Source organism: Phacochoerus africanus, chromosome 2 (genome assembly GCF_016906955.1).
Source record: "Phacochoerus africanus isolate WHEZ1 chromosome 2, ROS_Pafr_v1, whole genome shotgun sequence".
NCBI classification, from domain to species: Eukaryota; Metazoa; Chordata; class Mammalia; order Artiodactyla; family Suidae; genus Phacochoerus; species Phacochoerus africanus.
The window spans coordinates 221,877,058-221,895,713 of record NC_062545.1 but is presented as its reverse complement, the minus strand read 5'-3'; the positions used below and the strand labels follow the sequence as shown (position 1 = coordinate 221,895,713).

Sequence of the window (18,656 nt, the reverse complement as noted above, 5' to 3'; positions counted from 1 at the left end):
ATGGCATTAAAGCAGAATTATTGCTGTTCTTTGGCTTTTTAGGTTTTTGTAGTCCTTATGAAATCTTGGAACTAAAACAGCATTTAGATTTTCGTGGCACTTATAAAAATCTTGGAAGTGAAACAGCATAATTTTTGCTGAGCTGGTTAAAGTTATTACCTGCATTTGTCAATGTGTACATAGAATGTGTCATATCTATATTTGTGTATATGTGTGTATATATATATATATATACACACACAGATACATGGTTTTATGATTTAGAGAACTAAGCCTCTTCTTCCTCTCCACTCCTTTCTCGTAGTTACGAAGTTGCCCCTAGATCGGACAGTGAAGAGAGTGATTCTGATTATGAGGAGGAGGTATGTATGTATGTATGTATGTATGTATCTCTGATGTTAATTGGCTGGAAAGTTCATGGGGAGGCACCTGTGACTTTCCGTCTCTTCATCCTCCAGTGTTGGCCATTGGCTGACAACTGGAAATGAGGGTTTGCCAAAGCTTTGATGGTGCACGCCAAGTGGTATGGTGACTTCTTGGGGGCTCCTGGCCAATGGCAGAACTTGGTGAATTCTATATTTGTTTCAAACCAAGAAAAGAGAAGCTGGCATTAAATTGGAGATGGTGGAAAGGTCTTTCGAGGAAAATTGGAGAGGGATTATCTGGAAAAGGCAATTCCATGCCTCTCAGTGGTTTACACTGAGGTTTAACAGCCTAAACATGTCTCAAGTTCTTTTGTCCTTGGACTGTTTGAAGTTGTAAATCTGGAAACTTTGACTAAAAGGGCAACATGTACTTGGTTTAATGAGTTTATTGATCCTCTTGGTTTTTCTTTAAATGTGATTCTTGTTTGAATTCTTTGGATATGCTTGTTATCCACGTATCTCAATCTCTTGGAAGGAATACTCAATAAATCTAGAAACTGAAATGGTCATCTTGGATACTTTTACTAGAAATTAAGGAATAATAAAGGTATTTTTAGATAGAATTGAAAATGCTTAAAATTACATATAGAGGGATTAAAAGAAGATTTTTGTCTCCTTGATTAGAGCATGGTTAGTGTGTAGTCATTAAACCTGATGTTTACCCATGTAGAGGAATCTTGGTTTAAAGAATGCCGTGGTGAGAGTTCCCATCATGGCTTAGTGATTAAGGAACCCGACACAGATCCCTGAGGTTGCAGGTTTGATCTCTGGCCTCATTCAGTGGGTTAAGGACCCAGTGTTGCCATGAGCTATGGTGTAGGTCACAGATACAACTTGGATCCCATGCGGCATAGGCCGGCAGCTTCAGCTCTGATTCGCCCCCTAGCCTGGGAACTTCCATATGTGGCAAGTGCAGCCCTAAAAAGCAAAAAAAAAAAAAAAATTGCTGTGGAGCAGAAACTGGGGCCCATGCAGAGGAGCCAAACCCATGACAGCCAACTAGAACTTTCAGACAGTTGTTATTTCCTTTTGTGTTCTCAAAATTAATCCACCATGGACATTTATTGCTTTTGCAAAGAAGATAATAAAAGTTACTTTTTTTTTTCTTTTTTCTTTTTTGGCTGCCCCACAGCATATGGAGTTCCCAGGCCAGGGATCAGATCCCGCCGTGATCCCATTTTGCCACAGCAGGAACTCCAGTTATGTTGTTTTTTTGTTTGTTTGTTTCTTTAAGGCATGCTATTTACAAACAAAGACTTTTAGTGACATGCTATTTTTTTTTTTTTATTAGGCTACTGTTTCTCTGAGGTATGAAGCTTACAAAATCAATTTTTAAAATGTTCCTTGTTTACTTGGATGAATGGGCCCATGAATGAGCCATTGGAGGAATCTTCTCATTGAGTCTGAGAGCCAGGGAGGGACAGAGACGAGGTGAAGGCTGCTCAGCCCACAGGTGACATGCCAGGACTGACTGCTGCAGATGGCTCCAGATAGTTGGGACCAGCATGAACTCTGACGAGGGCCTCCAGGGACCAGGTCCCCTCTCATTGCTCCCCTGGATGTGAAGGAGCTGGTCTGATGTCTCTGTTTACCCCTTGTGACTCAGTGATCTGTTATTATAGATTTCATTTTCAGCATTATCATGTCAGTTTGTACAGCCTCATTCAAGAGTGGTGGAAGAGCATTGTTCTCATTAAGCCTACTTTTAAAGGAAATTCTCCTGGATTTTCTGGAGGGATGCAGCCTTCACTACCAGTGGGTTAGAGTGGACATTATGGATATTCAGTGAAGCTTTCAAACAGGCCAGAAGGACAAAGTACACAGTTGAGAGGTGGGGAGGTGATGCATCCTTTGCCAAGTTATTCACGGTTTTAATCTAAGTATCCAGAAATGGGAGTTACCCCTTTGGTGCAGAGGGTTAAGTGTCTGACTGTAGTGGCTCAGGTCATTGCAGAGGTAAGAGTTCAATCCCCAGCCTGGTGCAGTGGCTTAAAGGATCTGGCATTGCTGCAGCTGCAGTGTAGGTCTCAACTGCAGGTGGGATTCAGTCCCTGGCCTGGGAACTCCACAGGTTGCGAGTGCATCCGTTAAAAAAAGAAGAAAAAAAAAAAAGAGGGGGAGGGAGGAAGAAAGGAAGGAAGGATCCAGAAATGTGTGCTGTGAAGTAGCCATAGAAAACACCCACAGAAAGGCGATGCCGTGAGCTGTGGTGTAGATCACAGACACAGCTCGGATCCTGCATTGCTGTGGCTGTAGTGTACACTAGCAGCTACAGCTCTAGCCTGAGAACCTCCATATCCCGCAGGTTTGGCCCTAAGAAGACAGAAAGGAAGGAAGGAAGGAAGAAAACACACAGAAAGGCATGTGCTTACAAGCTCCAGTCCCTCCACAGTGCCCCGTGGCACCAGAGAAGGACAACGTTAAGAGCTTTGTAGTTGGCTTTGGAAAGAAGGGTATAGAATGTTGCTGGATTAGCAAAAGCAAGTATGGTCTACAGGACTCTGATGACCAAATAATGATAAATATTTGGCTTTTTGGCATGATGTTTACCAGTTTATTCTTGGGAGCAAGGGTTCCAGAGGGTGCTCAGTGGGCTCCTTTTGTTGTTTCATTCTGTGATTAAATAGCAGTGGAGCAGTAGGTGTTGCCTGTTTTAGTAAGGGTTACGTCCTCCCTCACTTGTACTGACTTCACTTGTGATGCCAAATACTGTTCCCTCTCTTTTTGGAAAATGTCAATCCTAGAGATTCTCTCTTTTTTTAAAATTTTTAAATTTTTTTACGGCCACACCTGTGGCATATGGACGTTCCCAGGCTAGGAGTTGTTCGGAGGTGCAGCTACCAGCCTACACCCCAGCCACAGCAACTCCAGATCCTTAGCCCACTGAGCAAGGCCAGGGATCAAACCTGCATCCTCATGAATACTAGTCGGGTTCTTAACCTGCTGAGCCACAATGGGAACTCCGAGGTTCCCTTGTTGAAACAAGATTTTCCCATGTCTTTTGTTTTCCCAGGATGAGGAAGAAGAGTCCAGTAGGCAGGAAACTGAAGAGAAAATACTTTTGGATCCGAACAGTGAAGAGGTTTCTGAGAAGGATGCTAAGCAGATCATCGAGTATGTATCTCTCAGAATTTTCTCTCTTGTCAGTGGAATTTCATGAGGGGGGACACTTTATGAATTTTCTTTCAGAGGATTTTGTCTAAGGAAGGAAACCCACTTCATGCCCACACTGCATGTGAAACGCTGCCCTCAGAGGTCCCCACTGAGCCCCTGGTCGCCAGGCCCCAGAGTGTCATGATGCTGCCTCCTTCTGCCCTCCTCTCCTTCCTGAACCCCTCCCTTCTGGGCTGCTCACCGGTCCTGTGTGCATCTGTCCCAGGTGAAATTTGCCCCTCCTGCTGGCTGCCTTCTTGCCATTCCTACCTCCCTTAATGGCATCAGCACTTGCCCAGAAACCCAAGTGAGAGACACCCTTCCTCTTCTGTCCCCGCTGCTATAGGTCATCAGCTTCCAACTTTCCACCCCGCCCCCAGCCTCTGAAACCCCCCAATCCTGTCCTCCTTACCCCACCTGGGTGCCCAGCTCCATGCCTCACCCTACTCCTCCTCCACATCAGTGGTCTGCACAGGTCTTTGCTTGCACAGCTCTAGTATTAAAAGAAAATTGTAGTGAAACAGTACGCAAGATGAAACACTTTTAAAGAGATGAGTTTTTGTTTGTTTGTTTGTTTGTTTTTTTAAAGCAGAAATAGGCATTGTAGTGTTTTCTCCTATTTTATTCCAGGGTTGTATGGATGTTCTACTTCAGGAACTTTTCTTTTATCCATCTGCCCCACCTTCCTCCCTGAAGGTTTCAAGACCCCCTCAGTGGTTCCTCACTGCCTGTAGAATAGCACACCAGTTCAGGAATAGGGAGTAGGAAGTAGCAAACTGCCTCTCCTCTTTCCTGTCTTCTTACTGTCACCTTGGGTGCCCCCTCACCTGTCTCCCAACCTTTAGGCAGTGTTCTGCAGGTAGGATTTATCCTTGTATGTCAAGGGCCTGGGACAGCTTCACTGGAAAAGTGTGAGTCTGCAGGTATGAGTGCTGCAGTTTTTGAGGTCCCGCAGACTGGCATTCAAATCCTGACACCACCACCTTTCACGTGACCCCGGGCAAATTCACAAACCTCTCTGGGTCTGAAGTGAGGATGGTAATCATAATGTCTACCGTAGCTGCTTTTTGCGAGGATTACAGATAATGTGTTTTTTTGTTTTTTTAGGGCTGCACCCCGGCATAGCGAAGTTTCCAGGCTAAAGGTCAGATCAGAGCTGCCGCTGCTGGCCTATACCACAGCCACAGCAACACTGGAACCCAGCCACATCTGTGACCTGCACCGCAGATCAAGGCAATGCCAGATCCTTAACCCACTGAGCAGGGCCAGGGATCAAACCCACATCCTCATGGATTCTAGTCAGGTTCGTTTCTGCTGAGCCACAATGGGATGTGTTTTTAACTGCCAGGCATGAAGTGGGTGATAAATAAAAGGCTACTTCCTGCAGCTGTTTTAGGCTCTCCACTCGTGCACAAAATTCTCTGTGTGTGACTCTCCACTCTCTCTGCCGCAGGACAGCTAAGCAGGATGTGGACGATGAGTACAGCATGCAGTACAGTGCCAGGGGCTCCCAGTCCTACTACACGGTGGCCCACGCCATCTCAGAGAGGGTAGAGAAGCAGTCCGCCCTCCTCATTAATGGGACCCTGAAGCATTATCAGGTAACTGGTGTGGTGTGTGTTTTCTTGGCAAATTGTGGTCTTTCACTTCATTGTGATAAGAGTATGCCATGTGCATGCTGAGTGCGTGAGAGATTTGACAGCGGCAAAGCATTTGGAGTCACATTGTTTCTAATATGGCGATTCTCTCCATTGTGCCCGTCACTCTTGTTTTAGGGCATTCCATTTTACCATCTTCACTGGGGCATTTTCATCTTCCCTTTCATGGCTTTGGGATGACTTGCGTTTTCAGGAAATTCTGGGTTAACATTTGGAACTATTTTATTGTGCATCTCTTCAAAATGAAAAACCCAGCCACAATCTATGAGTGTAGGATACATATGTGTCTCTTTGTGAAGTAAATGAAATATGTATTTCTTCAAAAATTTCAGTGGTGGCTATAGTTTAACACTATGGAGTCATTCTCCTAAGAGTCACTATCCACTACATTTGTGAGTTTTTTTGTTTGTTTGTTTATATTTTTTAAGGCTCAATAAAATGGTGACCATCTGTGCTTTGATGAAAACTAGACTGTAAACATAACAGATGTTTCATCTGACCTGGCTGGAATGAGGTCAGCTCCTGGCTTTTACCTCCTTCTGCTTCAAAGTGTTTCCCAAAGTGTGTTCCTTAGAACATTTGTCCTATGAGATGGACTTCAAAAATAAATAAATAAATAAATAAATAAATAAAGGGAAAAATAGATTCAGTGGTTAAATAAATAATGGGAATACTACCATCTGGAACTTGGTTTACCATATACCTTTCCATCTGGATACTTAGGAGAATTAACAGGGGCCCTTGTTATTAATTGCAGATGTCACCCAGGACTGTTCTGAGCCAACCAGATATAAGGGCACCCTGGCAGTGACCCCTCTTGGTAATCCTTGATGCACATCAGCACAGTCAACGACTGCAAAAAAGTAAATGCATAGTCTATAATTGCATGTCAGCATCCTGCATTGAGGTAGCTTTAGCTTCACATTTCCCAAGTTTTTTTGACCACCCAACTTTATTTTCATGCATCACCTGCTCACATCGAGTAAAATCAGTGTCCTCTGGCATATACTTCAGGAAGTATATGCTTTAGGCCAACAGTTTTCAAACTTTTTGAGCTTGGATCCACAAAACTCTTAAAACCTGGTCCTGTGTTGGCTGCCATTGCATGAGGGTGAAGGACACAGTGGATGTTACCACGGTGCTGCTGTGATTTGTATTACAGCAGTTTATACCCACTACTGCTTTTGCATCTTCAGTGCAACTATCAACACAGTATCAAAGGCAAATAATACCCTACTGTTAATAAGAAAATCATTTTGACCTTGTGGATCTCTTGAAAAGGTCTTGGGGAGCCTCAGGGATCCCTGGAACACACTTTGAGAACCACTGCTCTGAGGGAGTCCAAAGACCATGCTACTTTTTGGGGGTTCAGAGTTGTTTTCATCTGACTTGGCCTACCTGACATAGACGTTAACTTGGTTCTAATGGACTCTTATATGTCTGTATATGGAAGGTGGGTTCTTTAGATTATTTGTAAGTAACTTTTAAAAGAATTTTTTAATTAAAGTGTAGTTGATTTATAACGTTGCGTCAATTTCTGCTATACACATAAGTAACTCTTAATGCCACTTTGAGTTCCTCCAGCCATCTGATGCTTTTTAAGCATTTTTATCGCTGTCTTTTTAAACCCATCCCTCTCTACTTCCATATATGAATTTTACGGCCTTCTTCCTCTCCTGGGCTGAAGTAGGTCTCCTGACATAGCTGAAGCCTTCCTGCTGCTTCCTGTAAAGTTACATAAATTTGATTCAATACCCAGCCCCTCTAATTCCATGGTCTAGGAAAGCCCAAATCACTTCCCACCTTTTGTGCTTGTGTTAATTTCTAGTCCTGTCTGCTGCCAGTTTCTGCCTCTGTTTTATCTGGGATTAACACAGACGCAAAATTCAGCCCCTTTGCCAATTTTCATTGAAGAAAAAAAAAAAAAAATCCACCACCACCGAGTGTCCAAATATTTCTGGCTTTTAGCTGACTTTTCTAAAGATCTGGAAGTCTTGGGATCAGGTTGCAGGCATGCAGCTCCTCCCACTCCCACTAAGGGTTCCGGTTGTTCCCCCTCTTCCCTATCTTGTGTACACCACTCGGAGCCTCCTTTTCTTTCTCTTAGTATTGCTGTTGTTCTCCAAAAGTCTAGGCTATATTAGAGACTTGCATGGTATCAGGCACCCTAAGTGGCTTATCCAGGTATTTCTTTAAACCATTGCAGTGCTCTTCCTAAGAAAAACTCTGGCCCATACAATCTCTTTTTTGGCTACCCTGCTGTACATGGAATTCCCAGCCCAGGGATCAGATCTGAGCCATGGTTGTGACCTATGCCACAGCTGTGGCAATGCTGGATCCTTAACTCACTGTGTCAGGCCAGGACTCGAACCTGTGCCCAGTGCTCCAGAGATGCAGATCCCATTGTGTCACAGCGGGAACTCCACAGTTCATACAATTTTACATGTGTGATATTGGCACTGCCAACAGCTTCCTGATATAGGAATGGCTCACTGGCTCCTGTTTGACTGCAGGCTTCTGGAGGGAGGCATACATCTAACATACCGAGGTATCTATCTGCTGGAGCTCATTGCGTGGTCCTCTGCGCAGAATAGCCATTTAGTAGATATTGAAAATAAAAGAATCACTTGCTTTGTTTTTACATAAAGCAAATTAAAATGAAAACATTTTGCTAACCATAGCTTCATTAGCAAGCTAAATCGACTTCGGCAAATATATATATATGTATATATAGAAGGAGAGAGAGCACTCGAGAGTGTAATAGTAATAGATTGATCCTGTTATTTAAGCTGGCATCTGTGATGTGGTCGTACAAGGGAACTGGTGGTTGGAATAGGAAAGTTGAACATTTTTGTACTTTCACTCAACCTTCCTTGTGCTTAACATAGGAAATCCAACACTGTGACCCTGGTGCTGTGCTTTTGTACTTAAAAAAATGTTAAACACATTTCCAGGCAGTCCGCTGCCCTTGGGATGCACCTGTATTGCAGAGTTTCCCTACCATGCCTGGGAGCTTTCTTTTCCCAGAAGTGCCAATCTGTGGCCCCAGCAGGTGCCGTTGGCTCCCTGGTCACTCTCTTTCCTCACTTGAGAGGATCCCACCCTGGGCGGGGCTGTTTATGACCAAGAAGGCTATTTATTTATTTACTTATTTATTTATTTTGTCTTTTTGCCTTTTCTGGGGCCGCTTCTGTGGCATATGGAGGTTCCCAGGCTAGGGGTCTAATTAGAGCTATAGCTGCTGGCCTATGCCACAGCCATAGCAATGCAGGATCCAAGCGGAGTCTGCAACCTACACCACAGCTCACAGCAACCCTGGATCCTTAACCCACTGAGTAAGGTCAGGGATTGAACCCAAAACTTCATGCTCCTAGTCGGATTCTTTAACCACTGAGCCACAACGGGAACTCCCCAAGAAGGCTATTTCTAATGAGTTGTGATCTCTGTGCCAAACATGCCTTCTGGTTTGTTTTGTTTTAATCCTCACATTGGCTTTTTGTTCTTGGAGTGGTCGGAATGGATTTTCGTTTGGGTTTTCTTCATCTATAATAATCCTAGAATGTCCTATACTGTGAAATGCTAAGTAGGGATGAATGGCAAATCGGATTCAAATCCTGCTAGTAGGCTCCAGCCCATCATTTCTAAATCTGATTAGCACTCCGCACCTGCCAAGCACCAGCGACTCATATTTGAACTTCTTCTTGTGCTAGTGCTTCCCCCACATTCCTACGGTGGGAAATTCCACCATCCAGCGCCGAGGAGTTAAGAAGTCACAGCCTCACTTGAGTTGTATTAGTATTAATTACCTGTGCAGATCTTGGATAATTGAAGCAATTACTCTTCATTTCAGCTCCAGGGCCTGGAATGGATGGTTTCTCTGTATAATAACAATTTGAACGGAATCTTAGCTGATGAAATGGGGCTGGGAAAGACCATACAGACCATTGCACTCATCACTTATCTGATGGAGCACAAAAGACTCAATGGCCCCTATCTCATCATTGTTCCCCTTTCGTAAGTAAAGCCATTTATTCTGAGGTTATCTTTCTTTATGTTGTAGCTAGCTTGCCCTATATTTGTCGTTTATGTGTGTTTTATACTTAAGGCAAGAATTGTAGCCTATAGTGGGTTTGCCAAGAGTGTGTAACCTGCATTTAAATTTTCATTGCCCACCCCACCCCCTAAACCTGCCTCTTTGACTGGCTACTTAAGCGCAGGATGAAGTGATTTTTTTTTTGTCTTTTCTAGGGCCACACCTGCAGCATATGGAGGTTCCTAGGCTAGGGGTCTAATCGGAACTGTAGTCGCAGGCCTACACCAGAACCACAGCAACACCAGATCCGAGCTGCGTCTGCGATCTACACCACAGCTCACGGCAACACCGGATCCTTAACCCACTGAGCGAGGCCAGGGATCAGACCGGCAACCTCATGGTTCCTAGTTGGATTCGTTAACCACTGAGCCGTGATGGGAACTCCTGATGAAGTGATTCTTATCAGCCCTCAGCCTAGAGGTCTTCATAGCCAGCACACTGCACAGTGAGTCTCATTCCTCTTCGTGGCTGATGAAGCCAGAAGATTTTGATTTTTTTAAAAATAAGATTTATCTGATTTTTCTTTTTATTCCATTTCCAAAAGTTTACATATATTCAAAAATTATATATTCTTAAATCTCCCTTTAGTGTCTCTTTTAAAGCATATAAAGCAAAATTATAACTGTGAATTTTGTGTTAAACTGCCCTCAGGACGTGCAGTTTACCTTCAGTAATTTTGCTGCTTTGTAAAGATGGGTCTTTGCTGTTCTCCACTAAATTCCTGGGGCCTCACTCAGTGAGTGGTTCCTCCTGGGTCTTTAGCAGATACACCTGAGGAAAGGAACACCTGTTTAAATGCCCTCCTTGGAGCGTCTGGCTGTGGGTGTGAGGTCGCAATTCTCTTCACTGAGATCTTTTAGATCTCAGTGCTCTTTACAGACTTGAGAAAAAAAATGAAAATTCTGTTGCAGTATTTCCTTCCAATTTTGTCTAAAGAGTTATTTGCAGACCTCTTTAATCCGTATTATTTGAATCCATGGTATGTAGACATCTTTTCCATATTATCTACATTTTGAAAATATATTTTGCTTTGTATCTGTATTTTGCAAGTTCTGACATCTATTATGTTGATGCTTTTAGGGATTTTTTTCTCTTTAACGCAGTCAATATTTTTTCCCTTGCTCTCTCTTGGCAGATTTATTTAGTTTTTTTTTTTTTTTTCCCGTGATTTTGTAATTCTTTTTCTTTGCTTTTTTTTTTTTTTTTTTTTGATTTTTAGGGCCGAGGGGTCAAATTGGCGTTACAGCTGCTGGCCTACACCACAGCCACAGCAACGCAGGATCTGAGCTGCTTCTGTGATTTAAGCCACAGCTCACAGAAATGCCAGATCCTTAACCCACTGAGCGAGGCCCAGGGACTGAACTCACATCCTCAACAGAACGTAACCCACTGAGCCACAACAGAAACTCCTGTAATTTCTTTTCCTTGACTCAACTTTTCTCTGAACTTTACATGGCAGTTTCTAGAGTCCCCGTATTACTCTGGCAATTGCTGTTTTTCAATATAATAATTAAGATTTTTTTTATCCTCTATGTTCATGCATTCTTTAATTTTTTTTCATGTGAACCCACAGATAAATCTCTCATGCTCTGTGGCAGCTTATTTCTAACTTGTACCTCATTTTCACACCTTTAAAATAAATACATAGTTGAGTTTTTTTATATTCTCTAACCCCTTCTAAGGGGAGGTCTAAAAGTAAGAACATCTTTTCAACCAATAATTTTTATACGAATGTCTCTCTATTTTTTGGTTTTGTTTTGTTCTATAGGACTCTCTCTAACTGGACATATGAATTCGACAAATGGGCTCCTTCTGTGGTGAAAATTTCTTACAAGGTTTGGAATACTGTATTTATACATAAATGTGGAAAAGCAGAAAATAGACTCTATTTTCTTCATTCCATATGCACATCTGTGAACTGTATTTGGTTGTAAAGTTTTGTCATGTACATCATGTACTAAACAGTGAGAGTTAATCATCCCAAGAAGATTACTGTAATAAACCATAATTACTTTCAGATAGTGAAATGCAGAAGAAAATTGTTAATTATCATATTGCGAGGTTTCTGATGAGAGTAATACAAATGACAAATATCACACATCCCGCGTGCTGCCACTGGGCCCACTGTTCCTGCAAAGTTGGGCAATTACCCAGGCGCCTGGGTGCTGCTAGATGCTCCTGTAGAGAGGGAGCCTTTCAGCAGAGCAGCAGGTTCCCTGCTACCTTGAGGTCGCCGTAATTTCCTTTTCTCTCCCTGCCCTCCTTTGGTCTGCATTGGGAAAGCCTCTCCATAAGGGTCTGAAAAGTGTCCAGATGTGTGTGCAATTTTGCTAGCCACTTTCTTCTTGGATAATGGATCCATATATGATAATTGCATATATGTGCAGTCCTTAGTCATGTGACTGGGCTCCATTAAGCCATGAATAGCGAGAGACAACTCACAAGCACTTCCATCGGGTAATATATATATATATATATGTATATATATATATATATATATATATAAAATTTTTTTCCCCTTTTTTCCTTTCCATTCAGGGCACCCCTGCCATGCGTCGCTCCCTTGTACCCCAGCTACGGAGTGGCAAGTTTAATGTCCTCCTGACCACTTACGAATACATTATAAAAGACAAGCACATTCTTGCAAAGGTAAGTTTAAAAAAATTCTTTTCTCTATAGTCATGAACTATTGCACTGGAGTATAAAGTCTCCTCCAGATTATTCTCACTGGTGTAATTTGATCGTTAGATGGCTTATCTCCCTCCCTCCCTCCCTCCTTCTCTCTTTTTTCCCCAGAGTCAGAAATATTAGAGGCATGGGGTTTTAACTTTATGCACGTTTTTTGGGTGGTTGTTGTGTATCATTGATCCTGGGACTCTTAGCTACCCTCTCATAGTTAATGACTTTGCATTTCTTAAAAAAAAATTCACCTGGGTTTCTTTTGCAACCCCTTTTCTCTCTAACAGCCCTGAACATTGTGCTTGTGGAAGAAGTAATTGTTTTTGTTGCCCTGGGTTATTGTCAGTAGCATAACTTCATTCCTAGTGCCTTTGTCTCTCCAAAGATGAGCAGGCGTCTCTCCATATGGTCCTCTCCATATGAACATTTATCCAAGCCTGAGCTTTCGTGCTGTCCTTGTTTTATGTTTTTCCGAGCAAAATAGTGGGTTATTATCTTTTGAATTACTCTGGGCTGTTTCTGTGACTGTATTTGGCGCTGGGAAAGAGTTTTTTTTACCTGCAACCTACAGGTCTGCTCATTTCTGGGTCCTAAGTTGTCCTTTAGCTAAAAAATAAACATTTTCCCCCCATTTATAACATCTTCCTTCCTAATATATTCATATAGAATGGTGAAAGTAGTTTCTGTCATGGAGCAAATATGAAAGCTTAATTTTTTTTTCCTTTAGTAATTTTTTTCTTTACCCTGTGGTGTTTTGAAAGCACTCTAATCTGAAACTAAGTTATGGCCGAAATTGAACAGAATCTCTATTTCTGGGGTCTTTTCTAACTCTGCATTAAACCTTTGCTCTGGGAATGAAGAGTTCCCTTCATGGCATCCTTGGAAATAACATAAAGGAAATGGGTTCCCAGGGGAGGTTTAATAATTGAGATGGCACCAGCGACAATGCTGTGTTCCTATTCTTCATACTCAGAGATGAACTTGGCAGTGTCAAAAATGATATGTTTTCAGTGTAACTGTGGGAATGTGCTTGTACATTTCAGATCCCTTAAAAAATTTTCTTTATTGTATCTTCCGCATACATATTTCAAAACTCATCAGAGGCACCTGGTAACAAGGTGTATGGCTTTTATTTGTTACTGGAGAAATGAAGATCTAGAAAAGGGCAGTAATTTTTTTTTTTTTTTCTGAGTGAAAGACCTAATTAGTAGAAGACTCAATAGCAAAATCATAGGCCTCTGATTCCTTGTTTATTATTTCCTAAGCTAAATCAGGCAGAAAGGTAGATTTGGAATATTTATTTAAATATATTTTTATCCCCTGGCATCTTTTCATGCTATTGGCAAGTTTGGGAGAATTGCTCATCTAACTTTATTTCTTAAAGCCATTTTCTTAGAGACAGTGGAGGAAGAAAAAACCAGAATAAAACCCTGGTAGTTTCTTTGACCTGAACATTCCAGCCTGGCTGATGATTTTATTCCTTTTCTCTGACTTTTCTGGTGCTTCTAATGAGAAAGGCGAGGATATTATAGAATGCTTTGCTGTCTGCCTCCTCTCTCTAAGAGCTTTGTAGCGGGATCCAGGGACATCTGAGCACCAGATGCTTTTCTTGGCCATTGCCACCGTTTTGTAGGGAATGGATAGGCTTAGTGGAATGTTTCTCATTGTTCTCTTTTTATGAAACAGTGACCTTGAAGAGGGCTGAAGGGTCAGGTGTGAGCCAGGAAGGGGACCATGTGTACACTTAGGAAGGAAGAGCATGTCATAGGGTCATTGTTCATCCCTGAAGTGATGGTCAGGCTGTAGGAATAGATTGTGTTTCATGCTGAAGTTTTGGCATAAACAGAGGAATGATATTTTAGCACTGCCCTGTCTGCCAGTATCCTTTCATTTTAGCCACTTGAAATAGGGGTCCTAGATCTGGCAGGTCAGGAATATGTATGAACTAAGAGAACCCAGGTTGCCAGATCTTGTCATTTTTTTCTTTTCAAAGAAGCTGTATGTCCATGTTTTTGGATTTTTCTTTTTCTTTTTTTTGTTTTGTTTTGTTTTGTTTTTTAGGGCTGCACCTGTGGCAGATGGAGGGAACCAGGCTAGGGGTTGAATCGGAGCTACAGCTGCCGGCTTATGCCACAGCCACAGTAACGCCAGACCAGAGCTGCATCTGTGACCTACACTATACAGCTCATGGCAACACCAGGTCCTTCACCCACTGAGCGAGGCCAGGAATTGAACCTACAACCTCATGGTTCCTAGTCGGATTCATTTCTGCTTCACCACAACAGGAACTCTGTGGATGTCCAAGTTTTTGTGTGAAGTAGTCCAACTTTTTAATCTTAGCAACTAGTTCAAATTTTTTAAAAAAAGAAAAAGAAAAAGGAACATGAGCTGAACCCTGGAGGTAGTAGTCAGCCAAGGTAATAGAAGAAAAGAGTTTTTGGCTCCAGGTACCTGCTGGCACCAAAAATCAGTCATTCACTTCTGCTTCAGGTGAAGAGCTAGAATCTCTCTACTTACTTTGAGCAGAGGTAACATATCCATTAAATCTGGGATAGCTGTCATGATACAGCATTAATTGGAGTATTGGATGGGAAGACATGGGAGCTAGTCCTGGCCCAACCATTTCATTCTGGGTCCGAGTTTCCTTTTCTGTGGAAGGGTGATTTGAAATCACATTCCATTAGTCCATTCTGCTATTACATGATGTATGCCATAATCTGTCAGGTGTGGGAAATAGACTATTCAGATCCTCTTATCCTAAGGAGTATCATGCCATATCACGCAGCAAGCATGGGTTCTTTGGTTTTCTGCACCACCGCCTCCCTGTTGGAAGTAGTTGTCTTTTTCCTTGCTCACCCCATGTTGGTCTTTCCTTTTATGTTATAGATTCGGTGGAAATATATGATAGTGGACGAGGGCCACCGAATGAAGAATCACCACTGCAAGCTGACTCAGGTCTTGAACACTCACTACGTGGCCCCCAGGAGGATCCTCTTGACCGGGACCCCACTGCAGAATAAGCTGCCGGAACTCTGGGCCCTCCTCAACTTCCTCCTCCCCACGATTTTTAAGAGTTGCAGCACATTTGAACAGTGGTTTAATGCTCCATTTGCCATGACTGGAGAGAGGGTACTAGTCTAATCTTTATTTTTTTCCCCTGCATGACAAGGAAATGTAATTAAAGGACCTGAAGCTAAGAACATTAGAGCCACAGCAAACCCAGAGGGTGGTTTACATGTTGTAAAGTATTAGGAAGCCAATCAGTGGACAGGTGGCTTCTCATTCCAGAGATCTTTTTCCATCCTAAGGAAATGGATATAGTGATGGACCTGTGATCCTAGGATCCAGGATCTAGGGTATCCTCATCCCATTGTCTTTTTCCAGTGTGTTAACCAGGCCAACACAGCGTGGTCCTGATTGGTGGAAAGCTTAACTGCTATAGGAGGATGAATGCAGAGATATTTGTTGAATTTATCTAACAACAACTCAACCAACTGAATATAAACTTAAATATATATATATATATATATTTCCTTCAGAGTTCCTGCTGCAACATGGACAGTTAAGGATCCAGTGTTGCACAATTGTGGCATAGGTCACAGCTGCAGTTCAGATTTGATCCCTGGCCTGGAACTTCCATAGTATGGGTAAAAAAAGGAAAAAATATATGTATTTCTTAATTATAAACTTGGGCTTCCCTTCAAACCATTCGACATTAAAAGTGTGTGTAAAATCCTTTTGAAATTGCTGAAGGTGGCAAAATGTGTTCACTATCCCCTACTGATTTTAATGCATCTTAACGTTGGAGAACCTCTGACTTATTTCATAGGATGCCTGTGAGGATTAAATGAAAAGTGAACATGGATACCAGAAACACACTGGACATATAATAAATAATCACTTCCCTCAAAAAAAAAAAGAATGCATAAAACTGAAGAATTTTACACTGATATTCTTTACAGGTTGTTTTCAGGTCTTAGTGTGAGCCTTGGTTTCATGTGTATATAACTACTCAAAATTTTTAGAGTAGCCATTTCTGAATTTTTTTATTATCATTCCTTCCATTATCTTCTCTTATAGCTCATTTATGAAAGGAAACATGGGCCATTCATTGTAAGAAAAGAAGTAGCGGGGTAGTTCCTGTTGTGGTGCAGGGGAAATGAATCTGACTAGGAACCATAAGGTTGTGGGTTCAATCCCTGGCCTTGCTCAGTGGGTTAAGGATCCAGCATTGCCTTGAGCTGTGGTGTAGGTCACAGACGTGGCTTGGATCTGGCGTTGCTGTGGCTCTGATTCAACCCTTAGCCCCCTCCATATGCTGCGGGTGCAGCCCTGAAAAGACAAAAAGACAAAAAAAAAAAAAAAAGAAGTATGTGCCTGTCCTTTTGATTAGTGATTTCTTAACGGTAGGAATGGAAAGCCACTTAAAATACTTTGGAGAAACTTAAGTTGGAACTATGTGGCTCTTTAAATCTGAGGTATGTTATAGGTACATTTGACTTTTGTCAGGAATTCATTGGCTTGCCCATTTGTAGAAAGTAACATCAATCAGCTCTGCCCCCTAGAGGTTAATAGAGGAAGGTGACAGAAAAAGCAAAGGATTTATAGTTAGGACAAAACTTGAAGATCAGAGCAGAGTCAGGTAGAGGGGCTTAGAAACCCACCAACACAAACTAGATCTACTCTTCTTTCCGTGTTCATAACTTGTTCCCTTGGTGTGTTTCTGCATCTGAGACAAAGTTGACCGTAACTTAAGGCTTTAATTTTAAGAAAAAACAGATTAACTATTGCCCTTTTACTCATGTTCCACCTCAGACTTTAGTCGGCCTTTATTGCAATCATATCCAATAAAATTCTGAGCTGTTAACACTACTGATCTAAACCTGGTGGCTCTGGGATCTTTTCCCCAGAACTCAGCATTAAGACAAAGACACCCTCTTAAAGGCTGTTTTATTACCACCTAGTAGGCAGGTGGGAACAGAATTCTGAGATATATGGGATGGGCATAAACCTGGCCTAAGTGCACATAAAATTTCAATCATATATTGAAACTGATAATACATGTAACATAGTTATTACACAAAACATCCTTAAAAAAAAAAGATCAAATTCATTGAAGTTTCTCTTGTAGGTGGACTTAAATGAAGAAGAAACTATATTGATCATCAGGCGTCTACATAAGGTGTTGAGACCATTTTTACTGAGGAGACTGAAAAAAGAAGTTGAATCCCAGCTTCCAGAAAAAGTACGTTGCAAACACAGAAATTGTGGTTCCTTCTCCTGCCAATATATTTGAAGTACCTGCACCTGCAGTGGTGTTTCTGCAACAGCAGGCTTGTATTTTAGTTCCAGGTATCTGGGGAATCTCCTAAAGAGATTCTTACTTTGTTTGTTAGATAGAAGCCAGAGGAGTTAGGGTAGAGAGAGAAGGGAAATTTCAGCATTTCATCTTGAAAAAGCTTTGGGGCAGATTTTATAAACTTAACCAAATTCACTTTATCTCGTGACACTTTAACTTGCATTAACTTATTATATGAATTAACGTTCTATCTTAACTTTAAATTTGTTTTTTAATTTTTTAATTTTTTTTATTAATCTCCCTGAGTTCACTGTTGCAGGTGCCCTAAAAGGGTTCTGCTTGTAAGCCAAATAAAGTTATGAGTTTTGAGATGCGTGTCATTATCAAAAGGCCTAGTAAACATTTGCCAGGTTTCCCGGAAATGTGTTTAATATTTGATGCTTGTGATGTCACTATTCTGATAGTAAGTGAAAAATAGAGATCCTGCAGATTACAGACACCTCATGCAGTTAAGCTCCTGAGAACATTTTTAGCAAATATTTTTCAAATTACTTTTTTCAGATTAGTGTTCAGTCCTTTAGAATGTCTTTTGAGCCCTTTGCTCCACATTTTTTGGTCAGATTTGGTCATTTGTTTAATATCCTTCTGATTATAGTTTGGAACTACACATATCAGATGTGTAAATTTCATTCTCCTAAAGATAGTTTGGCATTGTGCACTCTTTGTTGTATGAGAGTTTGATGTGAGTTTTTTCTTCAGACAGGCCAGTTCTGAAATGTGTGTTTTACATCATTGTGTTTTTCTGGGTAATGACTCTTTTTTGGGGGGGGGGGAACAGATTGGTTCATCTTGTTCATTTTAAGTGGGAGTTGACAAGATAGTGTACAAAGTTGATCACTTTGCTAGAAGAGGATTTTGTTCCTTAATCCTCTATTCATTAGCAGTTGAAAAAAAAATTTAAATATTAACAGATTCGTATACCATGCTTATCCCAACAAAAGCCTAAATATTTAAGTATTTTGCTAGGAAATGCCTCTTGGGGATTGAAGATTGTTGATGTTTCTTTGTCTTCCCATGGTTGTGGCATCTGTGGGTAACTCCCTTTCTGTTCAGGGTGGACCTTAGTTACTGAATAAGCTGAGGAATGAGCACAGTGGTCATGTGACTGCCTGGAATTATTTTTCAGCATAATGTTACCAAGACCCTGCAAGTTAAAGAGATGGAATGTTAAAGATTTTAATTTGTCCCATACTTCCTTTCATTTCTTTAGAAGAGTTATGAAATAAAAAGGCAATTAGCTGAAGTTCTTCCTTTATTCACTCCATAAAACTTCTTAATCTGGTTTACTT

General features: G+C 41.5%; 1 protein-coding gene across 6 annotated transcripts in view; it reads left to right on the top strand.

Annotated features, from left to right (window-relative positions):
- SMARCA2 (SWI/SNF related, matrix associated, actin dependent regulator of chromatin, subfamily a, member 2) overlaps positions 1-18,656 on the top strand; it is a 191,470-nt gene that overhangs the window by 58,490 nt on the left and 114,324 nt on the right. For all 6 annotated transcript variants that reach the window (XM_047767718.1, XM_047767711.1, XM_047767716.1 and 3 more), the window contains exons 12-19: positions 305-362; positions 3,439-3,539; positions 5,032-5,179; positions 9,087-9,250; positions 11,098-11,164; positions 11,868-11,978; positions 14,895-15,137; positions 17,140-17,253. In XM_047767718.1, the coding sequence (XP_047623674.1) occupies positions 305-362; positions 3,439-3,539; positions 5,032-5,179; positions 9,087-9,250; positions 11,098-11,164; positions 11,868-11,978; positions 14,895-15,137; positions 17,140-17,253 (1,006 nt within the window). The remainder of the gene's footprint in view (positions 1-304; positions 363-3,438; positions 3,540-5,031; positions 5,180-9,086; positions 9,251-11,097; positions 11,165-11,867; positions 11,979-14,894; positions 15,138-17,139; positions 17,254-18,656) is intronic.